The following is a 17428-nucleotide window of genomic DNA, read 5'->3' on the forward strand; positions in this document are numbered from 1 at the left end:
TTTTTTTGCGGCACTGGGGCGGCTGGGGCGGGCCCGCCGCGCTGTAATCGGATCCGGGGAGGGGGCGGGGAGGGGCCGGGCCGGGCGGGCCGGGGGGTGGGGGGGGGGCGCGGAGCCGGGCTCCGGGCCGGCCGGGCTCCGCGCCTGTCAAACCCCTCATTGTTCGCAGCTGATGTCACTCGCAGTTGTGAGCGGCCGCCTCTCCCGGGGACAATGTGGGACTGAGCGGCCCAGCCGCCGCGCCGCCGCCGCCGCCGCCGCCGCAGGACAGCCCCAGCGAGGTAGGGCGCGGGCCGGGCGGGGCACCGCGGGCCGCGAAGTTTGGGGGTTCGGCCGGGGGGCGGGGAGCCCGCGCCGGAGTCTACAGGCCAGGGTCCCGGTTTGGGAGACTGGGAGACTGAGAGGAACACGCTTCCCTGTCCCACACGGGCCCAGGCCTGCACAGGTTGGGGGCGCTGCTCTGCCAGAGGAGCCCCCAGCACCAGGGAGGGCCTTCCTGGACCCGAGACGCCAGATTTGAGGCCCACATCCCACCTGCTGTTTCTGTTCTTTGGACCCGCTCTTCTCTCGACCTCCTGCCTTGGGTTCTGGTTCTGCTCCATGTCTATCCCCATCTGCCATTCCCCTGCAGTTCCTGGCTCAGCACACACCCCTTCCCATTCTCTGCAGTCCTTGGTTGGGGGGGTGGGGGGGGTGGGGAGGCAGACAGACCTCCAGACCAGGGGTGTGTGGAGATGACAGTTGGGGGCTCAGAGTGGTCCCTCATGCTCTGTGGCTCTTAAGCCCCTCAGCTCTGACCTAGCTTCTAGCTGAAGTCCTGGGGGGCAAGGGGTGTCTGGATATTCACTTCAGCCTGGCCCTCATGCCTGCCTGGCCAGGAGAGGGAGGTGCCCACCTCCTCACTCCCCTGTCCCAGGCCCGCCATCTTGAGACCTGTGGCACCCAGTGCTCCGCCCGGCTCCAGCACCCTGGGGAGTGGTCTTCAAGGGGATGCACCCAGGGCCAGCTGCATTTCCTCCTCCCAGAATGTGGGCTCTTGGTCCCCACCAAACCCACAATGTTTACCTTCATGCTGGACCAACAGGGCATGTGTCCTTAGGGGCCCTCCTTCTCCTACAAAGAGCTCTTAGACCCCAGGGACTCTCCAGGAGCTTAAATCTTAGCTCCAGCCTTCACTTTTTCCTGAGGTTTCCCTCATTGCTTCAGGGCCGGCACCTGCGACCCTATCCTTTTCCCATCTGAAGGTCCCCTACTCCCTCTGGGCCCTGGAACCCCGTCAACCTCCAAAGCACCCCCATCCCAGCCCCCACCCCCCAGCCTTCATCAGCATGCAGGCTCAGGCTGCCCAAACACAAGGGGATTGTTCTTCTTGCATGCTCAGGGTGGGGGGCTGGGAGCAGGCGGCCCACACACCCTGGCAGGCCCAGGCCACAGGGAGGCTGGCTTTGCCCCGCCCTGTGTCCCCAGACAGGCTCTATCCACCCTCCCTACTCCCATCCCTGCCCCCCTCCAGCCTCCATCACCATTGCCCGGTGGCATTGACCTCTTGAGGAAAGAGCTCTGAGCGGCACAGGTGGACCCCTGGTTCTCCCAGCTCTGCCAGTTGCCTTTCATGTAGGCTTATAAACAAGCGCCTCCCTCTCTGGGCCTTGGGTTCTGACTTTGTGAAACCTATGCCACTCCCCAGCTCTTCTTCCAGCCTCGCTTCTACATGGGGAAACCCATTCCGGGCCCCTAGGAGTCTCAAAGGACAGCACTAATCCCCTACCCCAGTGACATGCCCAGGGAGCCCCTAGACCCAAAGAAACAGCAGGAGGAGAGGCTGAGGGTGCTGAGGAATGGAAACTGGGAATTCTGTCCAGGTAGATCCTGGCTCTCCCATGTGGCTGGTCCCCCGTGCCCTGGATCTTCTCACCCCATCCTCACTGCTTCTCTGGGACCCCATCCTCAGCCCCATCTCTGGTCCCTAATGCCTCTAGGCCCTTCTCCCTGCACACGGAGCCTGGTCCTGGCTCCTGCCCTCCTGAAGGAACTCCTACCCTCCTGGGTAGTAGAAAGATAGGCTTGAAAATGCCCATTAGGGCTCCTTTGAGCTGAGTTGCGGCACAGAGGCCTGAGTGATTATATCTGACTTGGAAGGTTGGGGAGGACTTCACAGAGGAGGTGGCATTTGAGAAGGATTTTGACAGAATGAGGATGGGCATTTCAGGCTGGGATCAGCCCGGGCAAAGGCCAAGAGGCCTGGAGGTACTAGGCATGTTTTGCAGCCTGGTGTGTAGTGGGGGGAAGGAGTGGAGATGAGACAAGAAAAGCTGACAGGGGCCAGATCATAAAGGGCCTTGAGTGCCTGTCTGTGGTGATCAAGCTTTATTCCTTGGGTACTAGGGAGCCAAAGATGGCTGTTGAGCAGCAGAATGAGCCAGTCTCCAACATGGAAAATGGAAGCTAGAGACCTTTCTCAATTTGGGTGAAGCAGTGAGGGGATGGGTACCAGTCAGTGGGTGGGGCTGTACCAAGAAGTTGTGTCCTTTCTCTTGGAGCCCAGTCTGGCCTGGGCCTGCCTCAGTTTCCCTTGGCTGTGAGGACTCTTGAGGGGGTTGCCAAATGATGCTCTAAGGAGGCTGTGGCATTTCTGGCACCAGCCAACTTGTGAGAGCTTCCCTTTGCTGCTTAGCTCTGAGTCTACAGGACAGCCTTGGGCCAGGAAACCAGAGGGTGGAATTCATGGACCCCACGCTGCTCCCCTGAAGGCCTCTCCTCCCCCGACTCTCCCAAGAGGTGGTATGAATGGCCATCCTGGGAGGCTGTAAGACTGAGAGGCTAGTTGCACGGGTCAGAGGATACTAGGGCATTTCCTGTGGAGGCCTGGGTAATCAGGAAGGGGGAGCATACCCAGAGAAGGGAACAGGCAAGGGAGTCAGGATCCCTCACTGCTGATCTCCCCAAGTCCAGTGTCCACCTCCTGCCACACCCTGCTTCGTCTGATGTCCTGAGCCATTCCCCAGCATCACTGGGTGTGGCCAGCATGGCTGCTTTTGGATTAGGAGTAGGAGGCTGCTAGGCTGGAGCCTGATGGTGCTGAGGGGGATGTCAGGGGATATGAGGTGGGGGATGAACTTGGAGACTGCCCCCCCCCCAACCTTCTCCCTAGCCCAGGTGGGTCTATAAGCTCTGGTTGGTCCAGACACTGGCTAACAGAGCCAAGGGAATCCCCCAAGGGGCGGGCCAGTCCACTTGAGTTGCCTGGCCCCAGGAGCCCTCCCCTCCCCCGGATTGTTCTTGCTCCAGAACAAAGCCAGGGTGGACACTTGATCCCTGCATGTGGGGGGGAGCTGGCTAAGCCCCCGGCCCTTTGATTGGGCAGCTGTCATGAGAGAGAGACAGCTGGGGGGGAGGGGCAGGAAGGGGCAGCCGCCATCGCTTACACAGCTGTCACCGCCCCCCCCCCGCCCCCCTCCAGCCTGAGTGGCAGGAAGCCAGGGACAGAAGGAGTGGGCACTGGGTCTGGGAAGGGGGCTTGGGGAGCAGGAGGGAACACCCGAGGTCAGAGGCAGAGGCCTGGTCTGAGCTTGGTATGTTCTGCCAGGGAGCCCTGCTGACCAGAGGGGGCTGGGCACCCCCAGAGGTGAGCTGGAGGTCAGTGTGGCATGACGTGTGGCTGCCGTGTGGGTGGCCCAGCAGGGACCCAGGGCCCACCAGCAAATGATTCCCTGAGAACTCTGGTGAGGGTAGACGGGGAGCCAGCATGCCAAACAGGGCTGCTTGTTCTTAGGGCCCCTAGGAGAATAATTTGGGAGCCCTGTGTCAGGAACTGCTGTTCTCTCCTAAAAACAGGAGAGATCTTGAGGGTCCCTCACAGAGAGACCAGCACTAGCACCGCCCCCTCCAGTCCCACACATACACATATAGCACAGGTGGGTAAACTGAGGTCTGGGTCAGGTGAAGGCCTGGCCAAGGTCACCCATGAAATTTGGGGCAGTGGACTCTGCTGCAGACCCAGGTATCTTTTTCAGGGCAGGAACTCTAGTTCTGGCCACATTCGAGCCCCTTTGCCCTTTTCCCCTCAAGCCTTATGACCCCCAAGGTGATGTGGCAATGGTATGGGGACCACTCCAGAGGACTCCCTGAGCCTCGGAATATTCTGGAGTTTAAGACCATGGCTTTGGACAAGTTATCAGTCCTTTCCAAACATGACCCACATGTACTAGCCAGGCAGGGGTCTCCGGAGCTACTAAAGCCTGCTCCCCACCTTTGAAGAAACTCCCTCCAGGAAGAGGACTGACAGACCCAGCCAGCCAGCCAGAAAGGGGAGGCCGACAGGGCCTGTGATAGAGAGCCCCATGCTAGCAGGTACGACCATGCTGGCCCCACCATTCCCCACCTCTCTATGACCTTGGGCAGGTTATAGACCGTCTGTTGGCATCAGGTTCCCTTCTGTTTGGTGAATTCATCTGTTCAGCTAACCATTATGTTCTGAGCACCTTCTCCAGTCCGGCTCTGGCCTGAGCTCTGGGGACACAAGGAGAAGGTGGCAGCCTTGGCTCCTGCTCTAAGGGGCTCCCAGGCTTGGCTGTCCAGGCAGACAGAACTAAGCACGTCACCACAAGTGCTTTGCTGGAGGAAGTGCACACAGCTGGGGAATGTTAGCAAGGGCAGCCAGCATGAGGCTGGCCAGGATGCTCAGAGAGCACAGTCCCTGTGTCCACTGTTGACCTCTGACCTCTGGAGAGCCTACGGGCAGAATTCAAGCAGAGGGAGGAGCAGGTGCTGGGGATACAAGTTACTGAGGGCTTGAGGGGACAGCGTTGTCACCCAATGGTACAGATGAAGGAGCAGGCTTCATGCCATACAGTGGCTTCCTTGGGCTTCCTGAGAAAGCCAGCCTGGGAGCACCCCCTTCCTACTCCATGCCCAAGCTGTGGCTAGCAAGGGGCTTCCAAAGAGGGGATTGGACAGTGCTCCACGCCCTTGACCTTCATTTCAGGATAGGGCAGGGGGCTGAGAAAGAAGGTGCCCAGAGGTCTCCAGAGTGCTCTAGGCAGGCACACACATCCTTGGCTCCCACACCCTCCTGGGCAGAAGGAATTTGCAGGATTAGGGCTTGGCCTTGGCTTAGTTTTGGCACCAGTTGGTCCCACTCCATTTTCCTTCTTGGGTTCTGGTCCCCCCAGTTAGCTCCCCATCAAAGCTGAGCCTTGGTGGGAGACAGCCACTGGAGGAGAGGGATTTCCAAGCAGGATTAAGGTTCAGGATTAAGTTGGGGCATGAAAAGGGGTCGGGTAGGGAGGGCTGGCTGGAGGCCGGGCTAATCCCAGAAGCTAATCTCTGGCTCCTCCTTCCTCTGTCAGTTAACGGCCTTGACATTTCCCAGCCCCCAAATCCCTTTCTTACCCATCACCCAGTCCCTAGGGGAAGCATTCTCTCCATTTTATAGGTGAGGAAATTGAGACTGGGGGCCCAGTGACTTGTTTCTGGTACAGTAGAAAGCGTTCCAGGCTGGGAATGTGGCCACTTCTTACCTCCGCAGCACACAGGAGAGCAGACTGCTGGTCTCCCGACACCACCCCCCTCGCCCCACGTGCTGAATGAACACTGCTCAGAGCTGTCTGCAGGGAGCCTCTGCTTTAGTGACCTCTGGACATGGGGCTCCCAGCCCATGTGCCGCCCCATCCCCACAAGCCTTTGCCAGGCAGGGGGAAGGCTGGGGCAAGAGGACCCTTGCTATTTTCACTGCTACCCTCCTTTCGAGGCCTCCCCACGGCTCCCCATGGCTGCTCCAGCCTCCGCTCCAGCTGCAACCCCATGCTCTCGTCAGCAGCGTAGGGCAGGGGGTGCGGGGGGTGGGGAGGCTCTGGTCCCTGAATGCAAGTGCTTCTCATTTGAAGTAACTTTTCAACCTTAACCACGCTTTCAAGGCCCAATCCCCAGGGGTCCCCTCTTCTAAGAGGCCAGAGAGGAGGCTCCCCCTCCCTGGACTCCCATAGGTCTCCTGGTTAATTCTTCTAATGTACGCGGGAAAGGGAAAGATGTCCATGGAGACTGGCTGCCTACCACATATGTGCTTAGCTCATTCTAATTCTCATAACTCTTTGGGGGTAGGACCTGGTAGTCTCTTCTTACTGATGGGGAAGCGGAGGCTCCGGTGGGTGAAATGAGCTGTCCAGGGTCACACAGCAAGTGAGTGGCACACAAGCGTACCCATCAGTGTGGCACTTGAAACTGGGGGTCTACACTGTCTCTCTTCTGTGGGAATTTGGTCAGTCTGACTCTGAGGTCCCCATGTAAGGGCGGGGGACCCAAAAGAGATGGGAGCTCCCCTCTAATCCCCCTTTTGCTGCCCCCGCCAGAGCCGCCAGGCACCGTGGACGCACTCCTAGGCCGCTGTGGCCCCAGCCCCGCTTGACAGGATGAGCGGCTCAGACGCGGGGCTGGAGGAGGAGCCGGAGCTCAGCATCACCCTCACACTGCGGATGCTGATGCATGGGAAGGTGAGTGGGTGGGGGGCACGGTCTGGTGTGGCCGGCCAGGAGTTTGAGCTCCTGTGTCCTGTCTCTGTTAGATCCCTTGTCCTGGTGGACGGGCTGGGCCTGGGGCATTGGTCCCCCCTGACTCCACTCTTGTCTTGTTTGCAGGAGGTTGGCAGCATAATTGGGAAGGTAGGTGCCCAGTTCTGTTCTGTGTGGACCTCAACCTGAGGCCTCAGGCCAGGTCAGGAGGTAGTGACGGCTCAGGCTAAGAGCCATTCCATATTTTTTGTCCCACAGAAAGGAGAGACTGTAAAGCGAATCCGGGAGCAGGTGAGGATGGAGTTTGGGAGAGCTGCCCAGGGCATCTGGTTTGGAGGGGAGGGGAGATCCCTGCCCCACCTTTTCCCTGAACCCCACCATTTGGGATGACCAATGAGTGCCCTTGGAAGGTAGCTGTTTCTGGCGGTGGGCTGGGGCCTGGTGGGTGGGTAGGCAGACAGGTTCCTGGCAAGGAAGTGGAGAAGGAGCCCCACTGCCCGGCCTTGTGTGTCCCTGCAGAGCAGTGCCCGGATCACCATCTCTGAGGGCTCCTGCCCTGAGCGCATCACCACCATCACCGGGTCTACAGCTGCTGTCTTCCATGCGGTCTCCATGATTGCCTTCAAGCTGGATGAGGTCCGTGGCTGGCTGGGCTGGGAGGCCAGGGGTGGTTCCCCGGGGCCGGGGGAACAGGGCTCTGACTCCACACAGTGGCTGCAGGTGGCAAGGAAGGCCAAGCCTGGCAGGGCAGGGTTCTTTCATTAGGGTAGGACCTGGGGAGGGCTTCTTTCCTTCAAACCCCAGCAGCAAGGTGCTCCCAGGGGTGGGGGAGCAGCAGGGGCATGCACAGCCAAACCATGGTCTTCCTGCCCAGGACCTTTGCGCTGCTCCTGCAAATGGTGGAAATGTCTCCAGGCCCCCGGTGACCCTGCGCCTCGTCATCCCTGCAAGCCAGTGTGGCTCACTGATTGGGAAGGCCGGCACCAAGATCAAGGAGATTCGAGAGGTGAGGAGAAGGGGGATATCACCCTCAGGGAGTCCTACCCTTCACTTTAGAGAGGGGACCTGGGCTTATGGCTTCCTGTCCCCCTGGGGAGCTTGGAGTCTGGGCAGCTCTAGTCTGGGTTATGAGGGCAGCCAGAAGTGGCCCCTGTTCTCTGCTTACAGACCACGGGTGCCCAGGTGCAGGTAGCAGGAGACCTGCTCCCCAACTCTACAGAGCGTGCTGTCACCGTGTCCGGGGTGCCTGATGCCATCATCCTGTGTGTGCGCCAGATCTGCGCTGTTATCCTGGAGGTGATGCCTTGGTGCAGGGAGAAGGGATGGGGATGGGCCCTGGGCCTCCTTGTCAGGCCCCCTAACCCTATGCATGTGGCACCAGGTGGAGGCAGGGCAGGGCCACAGGGATGGACGGGGAGCTCTGGATGCTCGGATGCATTTACCTGGGGGTCATAGGGAGGGCCTTGGGAACACAGGGCCCTTGGGGAGGTCAGAGGGGCCTAGAGGGGTCTGATAGAGCCTCCCCCACTTGTGCCTTCCAGTCCCCACCTAAAGGAGCTACTATCCCATATCATCCGAGCCTCTCCTTAGGTACCGTCCTTCTCTCTGCCAACCAGGTGAGGTGAAACAGTAGGAGGGGTAAGAAGCATTCCTGGAGAAGGGGGGTTGAGATGGGGGACGGATGGAAGAAGGACTTGGGGGCTGGCAGGGGAGAGGACTGGCCAAATTGCTCTGACTTGTCACAGTAGCCCCCTTTCCCCCCACTTTGTCCCCACAGGGTTTTTCTGTCCAGGGTCAGTATGGGGCTGTGACCCCTGCCGAGGTGAGTGACCATAGCCCGAGGGACCCCTTCCTAAAACCAGGCCTCCTCTGACTTCTGACCCCTCTTCTTTGGCACAGGTCACCAAGCTCCAGCAGCTTTCAGGCCACGCGGTCCCCTTCGCCTCCCCCAGCATGGTGCCAGGTGAGAGACCCTGCAGAAGGAGGCAGGGGCGACACCCCTGGGGGGCCAGGCAGCACCCCCCTGGAATGTACATGGGGAGGCAGGAAAGGCCCGGAACCATGTCCAATCCCTCTTCTCCTCCTTCCCAGGACTGGATCCTGGCGCGCAGACCAGCTCACAGGAGTTCTTGGTTCCCAATGACGTGAGCGGAGGATGGGGTGGTTTGAGGGTGGGGTGGTGCTTCCTGGGGTCTGGGCCTGGCCCAGGGTTGAATTCCACTCTCCCTGCAGCTGATTGGCTGTGTGATCGGGCGCCAGGGCAGCAAGATCAGTGAGATTCGGCAGATGTCAGGGGCACATATCAAGATTGGGAACCAAGCAGAAGGTGCTGGCGAGAGGCACGTGACCATCACTGGTTCCCCTGTCTCCATCGCCCTGGCCCAGTACCTCATCACTGCCTGGTGAGTGTGGGGTGGGGGTGGCCCAGGTTACAGGGCTTACGTGCCTGTGAAAGGCACACTTGGGGTGGGGAGAGCTGATCTCCCTTCTCTGTCTCTGTCTGGGTGTGTCCTCTGCCTTCCCGAACCCTGCCTTACTCACTCCATGGGGCCTCATCTTCCCCTCCACATCCATCCCTCGTGTCCTCTTTTCCCTTATCCCTTCCCTGTCTCTTTCCCCCGGGTTTCGGCCTCCCCGTATCTCCCCTCACTGAGTACCATACCTGCTTATCTATTCTTCCCCTGTTTATCCCCACTCTTCTGCCATTCCCATTCTCTCCCCAATATCCACCTCATGTCATTATTCTCGATTCCTCTCTTTCATCTAATCTCCCCTCCCCATATTTGCCCTCACTTCCCCTTCTCTTACCTGCACCATTCCCTTCATCTCCCCCCATATCCCTCTCTCCAGTCTAGAAACGGCCAAGTCTACCTCTGGGGGGACGCCCGGCTCGGCCCCCACAGACCTGCCTGCCCCCTTCTCGCCGCCCCTGACGGCCCTGCCCACAGCTCCCCCAGGCCTGCTGGGTACACCCTATGCCATCTCCCTCTCCAACTTCATCGGCCTCAAGCCTGTGCCCTTCTTGGCCCTACCACCTGCCTCCCCAGGGCCGCCGCCGGGTTTGGCAGCCTACACTGCCAAGATGGCAGCAGCCAATGGGAGCAAGAAAGCTGAGCGGCAGAAATTCTCCCCCTACTGAGGCCGGCTGAGGCACAGGCGCAGGGGCAGGCAGGACCACCGGTAGGGGGCTGCCTCTGCACCCTACCTGCCCAAGGAGGCTCCACCCTGGGCTCCCAAACGCCACTAATGCCCAGACGCATGGATGCACCCCCCCCCCCCCCCAACCCGGGTCTGTGGGAGTTCCTCCTCTCGGAGTGGGAGCAGTTTCTGGCCCAGGGACTGGGAGCCGCAGCTGCCCCAGGGTAGGGGGCTCCACCCCCTCTAGCTCTATGCTTGGATGCAGGGAGCATCCTTAGTGCCCCCACTTCAGAGGGTCACTCATGTACTCCCCATCCCTTAGGGCTTTGCAGCCTACTGCCTCCCCCCCCCCATGGGGATCAGGGAGAAGGGCTGGGGGGTGGCTGGGGGCCATGCTTCTCTCCCCACCTCCCTGCAGATTCCCGCTGCTTCCACTGATACCCTTTTGACTGGAATGGACTGGCTGGGCTTGGCAGAGGGCAACCCAAAGAGGGGACCCTGCTGGGCAGCTGGGGGAGTGGCATGGAGGCAGGGGCCGAATTCTCAACAGCAGACACTCTGTACAGTTTTTTCAATCCCTGTTTTTGAATAAATATTCTCAGAGACCAGGAAGCTGTGAAACATTGTGGGTGTTGGCAAAACCTCCGGAGAACGGGTGTGGCCAAGTCCCCGCAGGACCCCATCTGTGAATCCACACAGTCCCCATTGGGTCTTGGGCCCTTCCACATGCCAGTTCTGGGGCTCCAGGGCCCTTTGGGGTCATGTTGTTGAGCCTCCTGCCTCCGGCACCACACTGATCCAGTTGCTTTCTGGGCATTTTAGAAGCTGGCAGAGGAGTTCCAGTAGGTTGTTCCACCTCCAGTAGGTTATTCCATATCGGTGCAGATATCAGGGAAGTCCTTCTGAGTGTCTCTCCGCTGGTTCCTCCTGCTGTGGCTGTTACCTAGGCCTTGCCCTGCTTGGTCCATTCCTTTGGCTGTAAGCCCTTAGGGCCCTCTTCTTGGTGATCTGGGCCACCTCCTTGCCTTCTTTGGCCTGGGGACTATCCATGAGTGTCCAAGGAACCCTTAGAGATGGTCCAGGATACAGATGGGAAAACGGGCCTAGGGAAGGGCAGGTCTGTATACAAGACTATGCAGGGTAGGACCCAGAACCCAAGATTCCTAGCTCCCAGAATCCTCTTGGTCTCACTAGCCTGCAGGCCCCCCTTCTCCTGTTCCAGAGCCAGAAATCCAGGCAGGGCACCTGCCCGGAACTGTGTAGGAGGTTGGATGGGCTCCTGATACCACCATCCCTTCTCCAGTCTCAGCTCAGCATGGGACACAGATCTCCTCTCAGGTGGCCCCTGGCATACTCAGGCTCTGCCTTCTTGGCAAATCTGGGGCTTGTTCTGGTGCCTCAGAAGGGCCTAGGGCAGGGCTCTCTGAACGTCCCTGGAGGTGCTGCAGAAGTGCGGGCAGGTGCCAGGCCCGTGGAGTGCACGCCCTCGGGGGCCGGGGCAGCGCCTGGCGGGCGAGGCGACCCAGTGCCCGGCGCACGGGGCGCTGCAGCAGGCCATACAGGAAGGGGTGAGCCGCGAAGGCCGAGTAGGCCACCCAGGTGACCGGCGCCTCGGCCAGGGCAGCCTGCGCGGCGGGCGCCAGGCACGCACAACCGTAAGGCAGCCAGCAGGCGGCAAACTGGCCCACGGCCAGCGCTGGGGCCAGGGCTGCTTTGCCCCCAGGCAGGCGAGGCCGGAGGGGCGGCAAGATGGAGAGGCGGCTGTCCAGAGAGTCGGAGCGCGGCCGGGAGCCGCGCGCGGGCCGCGGGGGCCGCAGGGCCGCGCGGCGCGCCACGAGGAAGATGCCGCTGTAGGCGCCGAGCAGCAGGAGGGCGGGCAGCGCGAAGGCCAGCAGCGCCCAGAGCGGCCGGAAGGGCCCGAGGCCGCCGGCCAGGACGGAGCAGCGCGCCGGGGCAGGGGGCGGCGCGGGCGGCGGCCCGAGCAGGGAGAGCGCGCCCAGCAGCCCCGCGGCGGCCCACACGGCCGTGAGCACCAGTCCGGGCGGAGGCCGCGCGCCGGGCCGCAGCGGGTGCACTATGAGGCGGTAGCGCGCCAGGCCGAGCGCGGCCACCCCGAGCGTGCAGGCGGGCAGCAGCGCCGCCGAGAGGAAGCGCGCCGCGCGGCACGGTGCGGGGCCCAGGCGCACGCGGCCCAGGCCCGGCGGCGGCGCGGCCAGCAGGCCCAGCGGCATGATGGAGGCGGCCGCCAGCAGGTCCACGACGCACAGGTGCACCAGGTAGAGCGCGTCGCGCAGTCCCGGCGTGCGCAGCACCACGACCAGCAGCGCGCCGTTGCCCAGCAGTGCTGCTGCCTCCACGATGGCCGCCAGGATCAACCCCACCGAGCCCGCGACTTCTGAGGTGTTCGGCCCTGTGGTGTTGGCCATTCGAGCGCTTCAGGCCTCACCCTGGGCTGGGCTGCAGAGAGCGGAACGGAGCATCTCTCCCCACCCCCCACCCCCCCTTCCCATCACCTGTCCCTTGCTCCTCTGGCCCTTCGCCTCCGAGGCTGCCCTGGCGCCGGCTCCGTTGCCCAGGCTGCCATCCTGTCACAGGGGCTTGGCCGGCCCCATGGAGAGGTGCAAGGCTGCGACTTCAGCTCTCTCCTCTGCCCCGGCAACTCAGCCTCTGCTGGAGATGGTACCGGCTGACACTCTGATGTTGCCCTTTAGAGACACACAGAGCTGGCAAGGGAGGAGCAGGGCCTGGCACCAGCCCCCTGGGTCCTAGCAGCTGCCGGCTGCCGGCTGCAGGCTGTGCTGGGGACGTGCTGCGGGTGCCTCTGGAGGGAGGCCCAGAGCAGGCGCAGGCTGGAGTCTAGACTGAGGACATCAGAATGTGGGCTTTGGAGTCAGCCCGACCCTGCTCTGCCTTCCCCTGGGGCGGGAAGTAGCCCCCCACATGCTCTCCCCTCTCATCTCCATTAGTGGGGGTAATCAGATCATTCAGCCTTTGTCCTGAGGGGAAACTGAGGTACCAGTGATACAAGAGCTGGAGCAGCGAGGGCTCCAGGAGGGCTAGTTCTCTCAGACGAGGCTAGGTAAGGTGAGGGGAAAATCATAGGACTTGGCGCTTAGTAGGCTCTCAACCGGGCTTAGCTTGGCACAGAATAGGTGCTTCATGATAGTGTGTAGAATTAATGAGAGGAGGCCTTGGGGAAACTGCTGTTTTTGTTTGATTTTGTTAAAGATGTTATTGATTTATTTGAGAGAGAGCTTGAACATGAGGTGGGGGAGCGGTGGGTGAGGGGCAGAGGCAGAGGGAGAAGCAGGCTCCCCGCTGAGCAGGGAGCCCGACGCGGGGCTCCATCCCAGGACCCCGGGACCATGGCCTGAGTTGAAGGCAGATGCTTAACTGACTGAGCCACCCAGACATGCCACTGTTTTTGTTTTAATTGAAGTAGAGTTGACATACAATACTACAGAACTTCAGGTGTACAACGTAGTGATTCGACAATTCTGTACATTACAAAATGCTCCCCACCCTATGTGTAGTTGCCATCTCAGCTGCTGTTTTTTTTTTAATGTCTTGCTGAGTACTTTTTATCTATCTATCTATCTATCTATCTATCTATCTATCTATCTATCTATCTATATCATCTACCTATCTATCATCTATCATCTATCTACCTATCTATCTATCTAAAGTGGGCTCTATACCCAACATGGGGCTTGAACTCATAACCCCGAGGACAAGAGTCACATGCTCTACCTACTGAACCGGCCAGGTTCCCCTCAACTGTTGTTTTTTGTTTGGTTTTCTTTCTTTCTCTCTCTCTCTTTCCTTCTTTCTTTTTAAGATTTTATTTCTTTATTTGACAGAGAGACACACAGCGAGAGAGGGAACACAAGCAGGAGGAGTGGGAGAGGGAGAAGCAGGCTGCCCGCGGAGCAGGGAGCCCGATGCGGGGCTCGATCCCAGGACTCAGGGATCATGACCTGAGCCGAAGGCAGATGCTTAACCGACTGAGCCACCCAGGCGCCCCCTTGTTTGGTTTTCTTTTTGCTGTTAGCAAACAAGTCCCTTTCTCCTAGGAGCACACTGAGTTTTCTTTAGGAAACCACCCCTCCCCAACTCTCAGGGCTTATGGTTTGGGTGAGCAAGATCCCTACCCTCTGTTTTCCTGATAAGGCACAAAACCCAGTCCCTGCCAGTGTATGGCATCCTCCACACCCAACGCGGTTGGCTCAGGGAAAACCATGTGACTCCGATGGGGCATTTGCTCCCAGGTGAAGTCACCCAGTCCCCAGTCAAAGCCCCATCTATACCCTGATGGTTTGACTTATGTCTGAAACTCCTTCCTCTCCCCAGCCTCTCTGACATCTCCCCTAGTACTTTGACTATTGGGCACCTTAAATGTCCCATGTCCAAAACAGAACCGTGACTCTTGAGCCCTCCCCGACGTGCTCCTGGCCGAGTCTGCCCCAGCTCAGGAAACTCCATCTCAGAAGTTTTTACTGATACCTCCCTTCCCCCAGGCCCCACCTCCAGCCCATCAATTTCTGTGAATCCAGCCATTTCTCACCACCACCACTCCCATGGTCCCAGCCACCGCCACCTCACACCTGACACCTCAGCATCCTCCCAATGGGTCTCCCAGCCTCTCTGCTCCTGCACCTTGTGCTGGTCATTTGCCTGTTTGTCCCCAGATCCATTCCCCAGTCTTCCCCAGTGCTCCGCCTTCCAGGGAACTGTACTTCCCAGACTCCTTTGCCAGTTGGTTTTGGGGTATATTCAGCTAAAAGAAGTCAGCGGCGGAAGACTGGAGGGTGGAGGGAGGGAGGAAGCCGAAGGCATTTTCTCTCTCATGCTCAGCCTGGGGCTCTGGGTCTACCTCTGTGGAGGACAGCCCCCTCTGTGGTTGGGTGTCTGCAGGGAGATCGTGGCCTCTACGCAGTGGAATACTATTTCCTTCCATTATCCCTCCGGCCCAACGGTGGTAGCAACTTCCTACTGTTGCTAATCTTTGGATTGCCTCACTATCCCCTTTGATAGTTCAGTTTCTCTCCTCTATAAAATTTTCCTTGTCTGGAATCCCAAGGGTGATTTCAGCTTTGCTGACTGGATTTTTTTTAAAAATGTCCTTTATTTAAATTCAATTAATTAACATAGAGTGTATTATTAATTTCAGAGGTAGAATTCAGTGATTCATCGTTTGCATATAACACCCAGTGCTATTACATCACGTGCCCTCCTTCATGCCCATCATCCAGTTACCCCATCACCCCACCCACCTCCCCACTGACTGGATCTTGATTGACACACTCTCCAGTCCACTCTCTACACAGCAGCTGAAGTGGTCTAAAAACAAATCCCATCATGTCATGACCCTGCTGTCACCCCTCTAAGAGCTTCCCATCATCAGATTAGACTCTCAGCTCCTTGGTGCCCAGGTGGCCTTCTCTCCACCTCTCTGACCTCACACTCCTTGCTGACCGTACTTCCAACCATAGCTGTCATCTTGCTGGTCCTCCAACATGTCAAACTGGTTTCCACTTCAAGATCTTCTCATGTGCTATTTCCTCTGTCAGAACACACTTCCCTCGGATCTGTCCAGGACTTGGTCCCTCCCCTAAGTCTGGGCACTGCTTGAGAGAGGCCTTTGGTGACCATTTTTCCTAAAATCCCCCTGCCTCATCACTAATTCTTTACCCTGCCTTCTTTTTCTTCCTGGCACTTTTCCTACTCGATATATTTCAGATCTCTGCACATGCTTGTTCAGAGCCTGTTGTCCTAGCCTGTAAGCTCCATGAGACCCGGGATTTTGTCTTCGTCTGGGCCCCTAGAACCCACCCCAGGCACATGATCAGCAATGTACAGAACTAGGTGGTAGCCACAACAGCATGAGCTTCCTGAGTTGACTCATTTCCTGCTGGAATTTGAAGAGCCTGGTCCAATTCTCCATTATTCACGTGAGAAAACTGGTGCCCAGAGAAGTAAGGAATGTGTCCCAGATCACACAGCTGAATTGTGCCTGGAACCCAGGTCTACACAGGCACCACTTCCTGTGCTTGGCCACAGCTTAAACGTGGGCCTTTGCCTCTAGGAGGTGAAGCTGGATTTTTGAGGTCTTAGTTCAGAATAAGAGGAAGTCCAATGCCTTCCCTTCTCCTCTTCTCTCTGCCCAGCTGTGCCTGCACGCCAGGGGCAGTGCCTGAGCCACCTGGGCCTGAGGAAGGCTCAGCAGGGCCAAGTGGGAATAGCAAATGAGAAAAGTGGACTGGGGGAAGGCGATAGGCAGGGATGGAGATGATAACATCACCGAGAGTGCACACTCCCTCCAAAATAGTCCAACTAAATTAAAAATGGAGGGATAATGGGACACTTTGTAGCTTATCTTTTTTGGGTTTTTGTTTGGTTTGGTGTCTTGTTTTGTCTTAATTTGCACAAAGAAATACAGGAAGGATAAAACAGAAACTACAGCAAATGGGTGGGAATGGAGTGAAAGGCTCTTCTGAACACACATTTCTGTCCAAAAGACTGGACTTTTTGGAACTATGTCAGTGTTCTACGTATTGAAAAAAATCAACCAACGAAGATGAGGAAAACCCCCTAAGAGTTAATTATAAACAGAAACAAATGAACCTCCCTATACTTCAAATGTATAACAACCATGCTGAAGAGAAATAAATAGCTCAACCAAGTGATATTTGAACCTTTGTCCAAACTGCTCCTTTGACCATTGACCCTCAGCCTAAAAGATAAGTCTTGAAAAAGATTCAGTACATCTTGAGCTCAACTTACAAAGTTTGGTTTTCACAATGGTATGGGTGTAGCAACTCTGAAACTCCTTTGTGTGTGGGATTAAGCAGTAAGTAAATATATTAAGGTTGATGGAAACCAAGGTTCTTCCTGTTAGAGAAAGGAGGCATTTTAACTATACATTTGGGGGAGAATGGAAGAACCCTGTGGTGTTGGATTGGAATTGGAGAAATAGACATGGATAGATGTGTTCATTTATTTACATATACATATTTCCTGGCTCTCTTTGCTATAAGGACTTAAAAACAATGGTACCCCGGTACCAAGGAGCACACCTACTGCCCAAATCTTGGATGTTAAATACCATTTCCTGCTCTAGGGAACCAGGGCTCCTTGGAGAAATGGCTGATTCCAGGTTTGCATGAGATGAGCTTGGAACATTTTGTGATGCCAGAAAGGAAAGAAGTGCTCAAAAAATGATGTAGATCTGAGAGTTGGCTTGAAAGACCTTCTGCTGGCAAAATCTGGGACATTTTGAAGATCAGAATAATTACAGTAATTATTATTCTGTACAGTAACCCATCACATAAGATAAGAATCTACAAGTCCATACGGATAATAAAGAAAGGGGACTAGTGATTAATAAATATAAAAGAAATGAGAGAATTAGGTAACTATCGTTTGCAACCATCTTAGCAAAAATTGATTTAAGTCGTTGATTTCAGGTAAAAATCATCAATGGATATTAAAGCTAGTGGGTAAAAGTCCAGGAAGGATGGGACGCTTACACCTCAAGATATTTTCCCACAGTTCACTGATTAATTACAAACAGGAAAAATGGTGACTTTCAGGTGGAGACCCCTGGTGGACACAAGAGATTGAAATTAACATCACCGAGAATGAGACATAGCCCTGTGGACATAATGCACGGAGGACACATCACGTAGGTCATATTCCTGCCCAAACTGCAATGCCTGAAGCTGATCATGACACAGCATCAGACAAACCCAAATCGAGATATTCTGTACAACAACTGGCCTGTC

General features: G+C 57.3%; 2 protein-coding genes across 2 annotated transcripts; one reads left to right on the forward strand and one right to left on the reverse strand.

Moving 5' to 3' along the window:
- Window positions 1-90: 90 nt before the first annotated feature.
- PCBP4 (poly(rC) binding protein 4) lies at window positions 91-10256 on the forward strand. The gene is made up of 13 exons (XM_021695133.2): window positions 91-281; window positions 6348-6488; window positions 6633-6656; window positions 6765-6797; window positions 7026-7142; window positions 7381-7512; window positions 7674-7802; window positions 8048-8122; window positions 8284-8328; window positions 8406-8469; window positions 8598-8650; window positions 8739-8908; window positions 9357-10256. The coding sequence occupies exons 2-13, from the start codon at window positions 6408-6410 to the stop codon at window positions 9643-9645; spliced, it is 1212 nt and encodes a 403-aa protein (XP_021550808.1). The 5' UTR covers window positions 91-281; window positions 6348-6407; the 3' UTR covers window positions 9646-10256.
- Window positions 10257-10978: 722 nt separating this feature from the next.
- Window positions 10979-12070, reverse strand: GPR62 (G protein-coupled receptor 62). The gene has a single exon (XM_021695182.1). The coding sequence runs from the start codon at window positions 12068-12070 to the stop codon at window positions 10979-10981; it is 1092 nt and encodes a 363-aa protein (XP_021550857.1).
- Window positions 12071-17428: the final 5358 nt, after the last annotated feature.

Source organism: Neomonachus schauinslandi, chromosome 1, assembly GCF_002201575.2.
Source record: "Neomonachus schauinslandi chromosome 1, ASM220157v2, whole genome shotgun sequence".
Classification (NCBI taxonomy): Eukaryota; Metazoa; Chordata; class Mammalia; order Carnivora; family Phocidae; genus Neomonachus; species Neomonachus schauinslandi.

What these genes read in the sequence shown, in the direction of transcription:
- PCBP4 (XM_021695133.2), top strand. Translation starts at nt 6,408, where the DNA reads ATGAGCGGCTCAGACGCGGGGCTGGAGGAGGAGCCGGAGCTCAGCATC. An exon ending in CTCCCCCAGCATGGTGCCAG is followed by an intron (nt 8,470 to 8,597) that starts GTGAGAGACCCT and finishes CCTCCTTCCCAG; the next exon opens with GACTGGATCCTGGCGCGCAG. An exon ending in AGTTCTTGGTTCCCAATGAC is followed by an intron (nt 8,651 to 8,738) that starts GTGAGCGGAGGA and finishes CTCTCCCTGCAG; the next exon opens with CTGATTGGCTGTGTGATCGG.
- GPR62 (XM_021695182.1), bottom strand. Translation starts at nt 12,070, where the DNA reads ATGGCCAACACCACAGGGCCGAACACCTCAGAAGTCGCGGGCTCGGTG.